This window comes from Neoarius graeffei, chromosome 10 (assembly GCF_027579695.1).
Source record: "Neoarius graeffei isolate fNeoGra1 chromosome 10, fNeoGra1.pri, whole genome shotgun sequence".
Taxonomy (NCBI): domain Eukaryota; kingdom Metazoa; phylum Chordata; class Actinopteri; order Siluriformes; family Ariidae; genus Neoarius; species Neoarius graeffei.
In genome coordinates, this window is record NC_083578.1 from 24,396,467 (window position 1) to 24,406,459 (window position 9,993).

The 9,993-nt window shown below is 42.8% G+C and overlaps 1 protein-coding gene across 1 annotated transcript; it reads left to right on the forward strand.

The window, feature by feature from the left end:
- The first annotated feature begins 313 nt into the window (after positions 1-313).
- Positions 314-9,817, forward strand: LOC132893500 (kinesin-like protein KIF2A). The gene is made up of 13 exons (XM_060932696.1): positions 314-415; positions 678-773; positions 914-968; positions 1,286-1,448; positions 1,554-1,644; positions 1,819-1,882; positions 2,022-2,113; positions 2,302-2,444; positions 2,550-2,754; positions 2,959-3,069; positions 3,166-3,233; positions 3,465-3,545; positions 9,664-9,817. Exons 1-13 carry the CDS (start codon positions 320-322, stop codon positions 9,815-9,817), a joined length of 1,419 nt encoding a protein of 472 aa, XP_060788679.1. The 5' UTR covers positions 314-319.
- Positions 9,818-9,993: the final 176 nt, after the last annotated feature.

Below are 9,993 nucleotides of genomic sequence, written 5' to 3' on the forward strand. Positions count from 1 at the left end.
GAATAGCTAACAAAAACGTATAGGCAGCAAACTCGCCAGCTGCCGGCAGCTATTGTTTTTGCTCTTTTTTTTGCGTTTCCTCCTAGTTGTTGATTTGTATACACGATCTCCGTCTGGCTATTCACTTAAATTGGTATTTAGTTTGTGTTCAATTGTTCGTTCATGCAGAATCTTTAACAGTTGTACATTAAATAATGCAGGCAATATAGGAACAAGGACAGAGAGAGAAGAGGAAAAGATCCTTTAACAAAGGAAGGGAATGATGCTGTTGTTTAGTCAGGATTGTCTGACTGTGTTGTCATGGTGTTTGGCAGCGAGGATGAAGTCCAACTATGTGAAAGATGTGGAGAAAGTACAGGAGAAAAGAGAGATGCAGCAACTGCAGCAGCAAGAGCTAAGGGAGAACAGAGCGCAGGTAAGTGCATGCCTATGATTTTAAAAACAACAATCACAATATTATCATCTGTTATCTTGATGTAGAATACGTGTTACTTGCATATACACCCTCATTTAACCTTGGGGCTAAATTTGAGTATTGTGGGCCTTGTGTTTGGTCACTATGATATATTACTTACATTAAAAACTAGCTTTGCACTCTCCCCTATAATAATACCTATAGGCATTTTAATGTCTTGCCGTATGTTATATGATTAATGACCTTTTTTTTTTTTTTGAAGGAAGTGGATACGACAAACCCCAACTATGAAATAATGCAGATGATCAGTGACTTTAGGGAAAGCCTGGATTGCAGCCAACTACACACAGCTGATTTGGTGAGTATGAACTGAAGTACATTGTTTTTTTTTTATTATCTTGCCATGGATGTTTGCCAGACATTTTGTGAAAGTTTTATGTGCTGATTTTAAACAACATTATGTAGCTGTAATAGTAAAGAGACACTTAATGTTGGCAGATTGAAGAGCACCAAATATGTGTTTGTGGGAGGAAGCGCCCTCTTAACGAAAAAGGTAAAAACAGACTTTTGTATGTTTTCTTATTACCTTATTAAAATGCTGTATCACTGTTCTGAATTCTTAATATTTGTGTCGTGCCCTGTAATCTCAGTTTTCTAATGGATTAACTTCAGCAACCAGTTTAGACTCAACGTATTTAACCTGTTCTAAAGCCTACTAATAATTAGAAATTGACAGTTGATGCTGAAGCCTTTTGATTCCTTTTAATAGGAATATAAAAACCAAATAGCATCAAATAAACAACACGGAATGCAACAATTGTCTTTCAAATCACTGAGTGTGTTCAAGGATGCATCACTCCTCTGTTGTAGAACTCACTGGAAAGGAGCTTGATGTGATCACCATCCTTAATAATGGTGTCGTCATGGTCCATGAACCTAAGCAGAAAGTGGACCTCACCCGTTACCTAGAGAATCAAACCTTTCGCTTTGATTATGCTTTTGATGACCTTGCAACAAATGAAATGGTTTACAGGTTTGCCTTTTCTTGTCCGTGTATCTACAACTTAATTGTAATCCACTAGTGATAAGAGTTTGTTGTCTTGGGTGGAAATGTAAATTAAGAAGTTATTTTGTGCAGGTTTACAGCAAGACCTTTGGTGGAAACCATCTTTGAGAGAGGAATGGCTACATGCTTTGCATATGGCCATACTGGAAGTGGAAAAACGCATGTGAGAGAACATTTCATTTTTTTAAACATATGAGTTATATGACTAGACAGTGCTTAATTCAGGTAGTTCAATTTTTGCTAAGTTCTAATTGTAGTACACACCGCATATTACGCAGAACTCCACTTATCCTTGAGCATAAAGTTCACATTGATGTCTTTCTTTTTTTTTTTTCAGACTATGGGTGGAGACTGTTCAGGAATGAACCAGGATTATTCAAACGGAATCTCTACCTTAGCTGGTAAATATTTAAGAATTTGCACCTCTTTCAGGGTTTTTAAATCCACAGTTATTCTTTTCATAAATAAGCTACATTTTTAATAGCTTCAAAATAAGCATTCTCAAAAATATGTTTGTTCTGTTACTCTTACTCCATGCAGCTCGTGATGTTTTTCTTATGCTAAAGAAACCCAAATACAAGCAGCTGGATCTTCAAGTCTTCGCAGCCTTCTTTGAAATTTACAGTGAAAAGGCAAGTGACTTGAACATTTCTGTTCATCCCCCAGAAAACTGCTTTGAATGTCGTAAAGCAATTCTTTCATCATTATAGAGGGTTAGTGGATGTGGAAGATCAGCAAGAGATTTTGATGAAGATCATATGTTTTGTGCCTTATCTGGCTGAATCCACTTACATTTTGTAAATTTTGGTGCTGTACCCAGGTGTTTGACTTGTTGAACCACAAAGCAAAGCTGCGTGTACTGGAGGACGGGAAACAGCAAGTGCAGGTGGTTGGGCTGCAGGAGAGAGAGGTCAAATGCACTGAAGATATCCTCAAGCTCATTGAGATTGGAAACAGCTGCAGGTAACTCTATATAGCAGTTTGTAATGCTGTCTGACATAATAAATATGCTGTGTGATTATATTTATGTAACCTGGTGTTAATTTTTTTTCACCTCTTGATCCCCAGAATGTCAGGACAGACTTCTGCCAACGCTCATTCGTCTTGTAGCCATGCTGTCTTCCAGATTATTCTGCGCAGAAAGGGGAAGATGCATGGCAAGTTTTCAATGATTGACCTGGCTGGGAATGAGCATGCTGCTGCTACATCCAGTGCTGACCGACAGACACGGCTGGAGGGAGCAGAGATCAACAAGAGCCTACTTGCACTGAAGGTCAGTCGGTCACCAGAGAAAAGTGTAGTTACAGTTACACCCAGATTCAAAACCTGTTTTTATAAATTCAGAAAATTAAGGTTTGATTATCTATGAATGATTCAATACATTGTGTTCCTGATTTATTAAATGGTGAATTTGAGCATTGACATGCATCCTAATTGAGCTGGTGTCTTAAATGGCTGGTGTCCTGTCTCCTTCAAGGAGTGTATTAGAGCGCTGGGTCTGAAGAAATCATACAAACCATTCAGAGCCAGCAAACTTACGCAAATACTCAGAGATTCGTTCATCGGAGAGAACTCAAGGATGTGCATGGTGAATAGCCCCTCTGTGTTTCACACATCTTTATTTTTATCTTTATGATGGTCTATTTTTGGACCGCTCTGATTATGATATGTTTTTCCTGATCAGATTGCCACCATCTCTCCTGGAATGGCTTCCTGTGAAAAAACTCTGAACACACTACGATATGCCAACAGGTAAAAATGCATTCTCTTTGGTTTTCTGTATGTATTTACTGGCTTCGCTATTTTACAGTGTGTCTTTATTTATTAAATACTACCAAGTGAACTGTTGTTTTTAATGTTATAAATAATTAATTGTTTATTCTGCTACATTTTGTGTGCAGGACAAATGGTTATGTCCTGATTCTTCCTTTTACTCCTTTTTCTCTCTTTACTTGTCTTCTTGCTTGTTCCTTGCTGCTCCAGAGTAAAGGAGTTTGGGATTTGTCCCTCAGACATCCTGCTTTCTCAGGGAGGAAGTCGCTCTGGACTGTCTCCCACTTGCAAGTATAAGCACAAGCTTATTTATCCAGCTTCCCAGCTGCCTCAGCAGCAGATACACACTGTTAAAGCTTTATTTGCATCTAGTTGGCTGATTTCGACCCCTGATGCATGAGAAGAAGCTTACACCTTCATGCTGAATCATATGCATGGATAACATGCACTGCCTCTCCTTAGAGCGTGTATGTCAGTGACTGCAAATTTGTGGCAGCCATCAAATATGGCCACCACGGACTACATCTCCCAGACATCACAACGCCGTCCTTCTCCCGAGTATTGATTGAGAGCACACCTGTTCCTCATCAGCTCTCCCTATATAAAGACTGAAAACACTCATGCTCTTTGCGAAGTATCGTTCTGTGTCCCCGTACCTGATCATACCAAGCTGTTTGTTGTTTTGATCTGATGCTAGTTACACTGACCCTCACTATGTTATTCTGACTCTGAGACTATTATTTACCTTTGATATCCTGTTCGCATATCAGCTGACCTTTGGCTTGTTCCTGACTCTGATTCTCGCGTCATGATTTGGATTAGTTCACCAGTTTGCGATGCATCCGCTCTCCCCTGCAATTGTGCCTATAAGTGCCTGCACACCCTGACAGGATACTTTGCCACTGTGGATGCAGCAGAAGAGGCTAAGCAAACTGCGCTTTTGGCTCAAGGATGCTTGTTCGGAGAACATCAGCAGATGCTGAGTGACATCGACATCTACCTTTCTCAGCTTATCACTGATGTATCACAGGCCCTCCTGATGCATCCTGCACCAGCTGGAAATCCTGCTACTGCTATTCCTCAACCAGATAAGTTCTCCGGGGATGTCTCTGAATGTAAGGGTTTCCTTCTCCAATGTTCTTTATACGTCACTATTCTACTGGGGACTTCTGAACAAATACAAAATCACTCAGTTTGTGAATCTGTTTGGCCATGCATTGAAATGGACTACTGCTGTTTGGCATGCCGGAGGCGAACCTACAATGTCATTTAATCAGTTCATAGAGCTCTTAAGGAGAGTGTTCGATCATCAGCCAGAGGGAGTCGAGGTTGGTGAGAAGCTGCTCACACTATGGCAAGGGGAAAGAACTGTGGCTGAATACGCCTTAGTATTCCGCACACTGGTAGCTGGTAGTGGCTGGAATGACCTAGCATTGAAGGCCGTTTTTCATCAGGGTCTAGATGCCAAGATCCTTACTAAACTGGCATGCAGAGATGAGCAGCACACCTTGGACTCTCTAATTGATTTGGCTATTAAACTGGTCCATCTCCTGCACATCTTGTTCTGAAAGAGAAAGGAGACGCCAGGAGTGACTGCTTTTACTGTGGTAAGCCTGGTCACCTGCTGGCCCAGTGTCCCGTCCAGTCAGTGATACCCGGAAGCGTGACCATCCTGGGCAGGAGAACCACCCCAACACCCCAGTGAGCCACAAACATTGTTCTACTCATCCATTCCTGAAGCTCAACATCCTGCTGTCCATATCAGAAACCTCCCATGTTCTCACTGCTTTGCTAGACTCCAGGGCGGAAGGCTACTTCTTTGACGTTCAGGTCGTTCAGAGACTCAAACTGCCAACCAAAGAATTCCAACGACCAGTAAGTCTCAGAGCTATAGATAGTGGCCCCATTGGAGAGGGATTGGTCACCAAAAGAACTAGACCACTGGAGATTCAGTTCGGGGCTCTACACAAAGAACACCTGTCCTTGTATATCACTTGAACCTCCAATCACGCAATCGTTTTAAAATTTCCATGGCTGCAATTTCACAATCCCCTCATATCATGGCAACAGAAATTCTGAAATGGTCCCTGTCCTGTCACCAGAATTGCCCCAACTCATTCTGGCTTCCACATCCAGAGACAGCCCTTCTCCTGGGGGCATCGAGCAGCTCCCAGCTTGCTACCATGAGTTCAGTGAAGTCTTCAGTAAAGGAAAGGCTAGTGGTCTACCCCTTCATAGACCTTATGACTGTGCTATTGACCTCCTTCCAGGCACTACCCCTCCATACTGCTGTATTTACCCCCTTTCAAGGACAGAGTAATCTGCAATGGAGGAGTATGTGCAAGATGTGTTATAGCAGGGTTACATCCATCCATCCACCTATCCAGCGGGGGTCTTCTTTGTGGAAAATAAGGGAGGCCTTTGACCCTGCATTGATTATAGAGGTCTCAACCAGATAGCTGTAAAGTATCCATACCCATTACCCCTTGTACCATCTGCCTTAGGACAGCTACGATCTGCTTGTATCTTCACAAAACTCGACCCCAGGAGTGCATACAATCTGGTGCGTATTCAGGAAGGAGATGAGTGGAAGACCGCATTCAGCACCACGTAAGGACATTATGAGCATTTCATCATGCCATATGGACTATCTTGCGCACCCAGTGTGTTCCAATGCCTGATTAATGACATACTCAGGGACATGCTGGGACACTATGTAATCACGTACCATACATCAATGACATTCTGATTTACTCCCCAGACAAAGCCAGTCACCGTAAACAGGTCAAATCTGTACTCAGTAAACTCCTTGAAAATCAACAGTATGTTCAAGCCAAAAATTGCGAATTCCATGTCTCCAAAATCTTGTTCCTGGGTTACATAATTAGTGCCGAGGGGATCAGTATGGACTCAAGCAAGGTCTCCGCCATCACCTCCTGGCCCACCTCTGTTAAAGAACTCCAACATTTCCTTGGGTTTGCCAACTTTTATCAACAGTTCATCAAGGGATTGAGCACCATTGCTGCCCCACTCACCCCACTACTCAAAAAGAGCCCAAAACATCTACAATAGGACTGGGGGTAGAGGAAGCTTTTGCCCAACTTAAGGCAGCCTTCACCACTGCACCTATACTGAAGCATCCAGATCACACAAAACCTTTCACCATCAAAGTAGAGGTGTCTGAAACCGGAGTTGGAGGAGTCCTGTCTCAGCACTTTGGGGAGAAACCCAAACTGCATCCAGTAGCATTTTTTTTCCCAAAAACTAACACCCAGTGAACAGAATTATGACGGAACAGATAACTGTTGTCAATTAAACTGGCTTTGGAAGAATGGAGACATTGGCCTGAGGGGGCCACATATCCTTTCATCATCATAACAGACCATATAAATCTCAAATATCTCAAATTCGCTAAGCATCTGAACCCACAACAGGCACGATGGGCACTATTTTTCACAAGATTCCAGTTCACCATTGCATACCATCTAGATTCCCGGAATACTAAAGCTGACGCCCTGTCCCGAATGTATGCCTCCACTAAAACCCACCCTGAATCCACACCCATCCTGCCACCCAAGTGCTTTGTGAACACTCTCACCTGGGACCTTGACAAGGAACTGGCCCAGAACCAACCCTGCAACTTGCCTGAAACCTGTCCTCCAGGTCTCACATTCATCCGCCCACAGTCCAGAGGTCGCCTGATCACCTGAGCACATTCATCTCCAGCCATGGGACACCCAAATAGCTGACACACTTACCAACTTATCAGGACCAAATATTGGCGGGAGAACATGAGAACCAACATTAACCAGTTCATATCCTCCTGTTCCACCTGTGCACAAGACAAGGTACCTCGAGCTCTGCCAGCTGATAAACTCATGCCATTACGCACACCCCAGAGACCAAGGTCTCACGTAGCTATCGACTTCATCACCGACCTACCCAAATCTCAAGGCAACACAGTCATTAAGGTAGTGGTAGACAGATTCTCCAAAGCATTAAAACTCACCCCCTTGCCCAGTCTACCCACAGTCCTTGAAATGGTGGAGCTCATATTCAGCCATGTTTTCAGGTACTATGGGATCCCCGAGGATATAGTGAATGATCAAGGACCCAAATTCTTGTCCAGGTTGTGGGCCAGTTTCATGAACAAGCTGGGAGTATCTGTAAGTCTAACTTCTGGACATCATCCTCAGTCAAACAGCCAAGTAGAATGTGCCAACTAGGAGGTTGGATGTTTCTGGAGTGTGTTCTGCCTAGAGAACACCAAAGACTGGTCCCAGTTTCTCCCATGGGCTGAATATGCACAGAAATCCCTCAAGAACTTAGCCACACAACTCACACCTTTTTAGTGCATTCTAGGACACCAACCCCCACTATTCCCATGGGATGACTCACCTATGCACATCCTTGCAGTTCACGCCTGGTTTAAGAGAAGGGAACAGGTATGGGGGAGTGGACACCAATGGCTTGAAGGAACTTGAAGGAGTACCTGTGTACCAAGTGCACAAGATACTCAGCTCTCACTGCAAACAAGGGAACCTGGAGTACCTGGTTGATTGGGAGAGGTACGGTCTGGAGGAGCGCAGCTGGGTACCTGCCAGGGCCATTCCAGCCTGCACTGAGAAAGCAAGGACATCCCAGGAAGGATAACACTCCCAGAATGAGCACCTGGGGGTGGTGGTGGTGGTGGTGTTTGTGTCAGTGATTGCACAAGTTCATGGCAGCCTTCAAACATGGCTGCCACAGATTACAACTCCCAGGCATCATAGCGCCCTCCCTCTCCCAAGTATTGATTGAAAACACACCTGTTCCTCATCAGCTCTCCATATAGAAAGACTGCAAGCACTCATACTCTTTGTGAAGTATCGTTCTGTGTCCCTGTACCGGATCATCCTGAGCCATTTGTTGTTTTGACCTGACTCTAGTTACACTGACCCTCACTATGTTATTCTGACTCTGAGACTATTATTACCTCGCCTGGGACGGAGTCCACCAGGGGTCAAGGTATTGTTTTTGGTGGGGTTTGTTTGTTTGTTAATGATATGACGGGAAAATGGCTGGACCAATCTTCATTAAACTTTCAGGATAGATGGGCATTGGTCTCAAATAGAACCTCCAATATTTTGGGGGGTCATCCGGTCAAGGTCAAGGTCATCAAAAAGGTCAAAGTTGTTTTTTCGCAATATCTTCCTTCATATTCATTCAGATGTGTTCTGATTGGCTGAGAGCAGTATGGTGTGTTCTGATTGGCTGAGAGCAGTATGGTGTGCGAATGAGAATCAGAATCAGAACCATGTTTATTGGCCAAGTATGTTCACACACAAGGTCAAAATCAAGGTCAAAGTCAAGGTCACCAAAAAGGTCAAAATCATTTTTTTGCGATATCTTCCTTCATATTCATCATAAGTGCTACCGGGCGAGGTTTGTTTTTGCCTGGCAACACTTGTTTACCTTTGATATCCTGTTCACACATCAACTGACCTTTGGCTTGTTCCTCGCTTCACGATTTGGATTAGTTCACCAGTTTGTGACGCACCCGCTCTCCCCTGCAATTGCGTCCATAAGTGTCTGCACACCCTGATGATAGACAAATGCTGCTTTTCTGTCTCATCTCGAGTGGTGTGCTTGGTGAATATTTTTCATCAGCCTCCCACCTATTGTTAATCTGACATGTGGGCGTACCTTCAAAACCCGGATTAGCCTCATCACCCACAACCGCCACCCACCAAATTGAAGTCATGGTCATCTTCAACCCCGAAGGATGAACATCATCATCATCATCAATCTGATTTCATTTCACTTTCTAACCCTGGGCATGTGTGCTGTGCCTTTGTTGTGTGCATTAATAAAGGATCAAATGTAATGACACCATAAACAGTAAGGAAAGTGGTGGGAAGTCTCTATGCACCTTGGGGCTTGATTAGATTTCGAATCAGCATGCCATGCTACAGTTATAAAATGATTATTTATGCACTTTGATACATCTCAGTTTTCTCTAGCCTAGATTGTTTGTTTTTTTTGCTACGGTAGTATGGCAACTTGCTGCTTTTAAAATGGTATCATTTGTCACTAGGCTTAGTGTATTTAGAGTTATCAGAACACATTTTACCATTTCAACACTATTTTAATTTTTATTATGTTTAAGCATTCAAGGGCAAAAGAAAAAATATTTAAATGTATGATATACCATACACTGCTTTAGTCACCTAACAGAGGGATCTGGCCATAACATATTATTTAAGATATCTGAATTTCAGTAAAATGGAAAGACATCCATCAAATGAATCAAATTAAGACTACGTTCATAATTCAAAAATATCAATGCTGTCCTCTTTTTTTTCAATGCCTGGGGTTATTTACATTCCCCTGCAGTTGAATTTGAGCATGTTCTCTGCTGTTCAAACAGAGTGAAGGAGCTGACTGTGGACCTGAACACCATAGCTAAAGGAGTCCAACCCAACAACAGCGCCATCAACCAGTTGGACATCATGGAGGAGGGGAAGCTAAGTGGCCCCCCTCAGGGAGATGACCTCAAGCTACTCTATGAACAGAATGTATGAAACAAAGTGTTTTGTTGTAAGACTAAAGTGTTCTTAGTTAGAAAGTACTGAAACATAGGATGCTTATCTTAAGCAGTTTTAAATGTAATGTTTTGGATTACCCTGATCCAAAGTTTGTTCATGTGTCTGCAAAGAATGGATGCGATCAGTAATTTTAATGCAGAAGGAATTATGTT

Coding starts and splice junctions, on each gene's coding strand:
- LOC132893500 (XM_060932696.1), top strand. CDS start 320: ATGAAGTCCAACTATGTGAAAGATGTGGAGAAAGTACAGGAGAAAAGA. Junction 2,445..2,549: donor GAGATTGGAAACAGCTGCAG/GTAACTCTATAT, acceptor CTTGATCCCCAG/AATGTCAGGACAGACTTCTG. Junction 3,234..3,464: donor ACACTACGATATGCCAACAG/GTAAAAATGCAT, acceptor TTGCTGCTCCAG/AGTAAAGGAGTTTGGGATTT.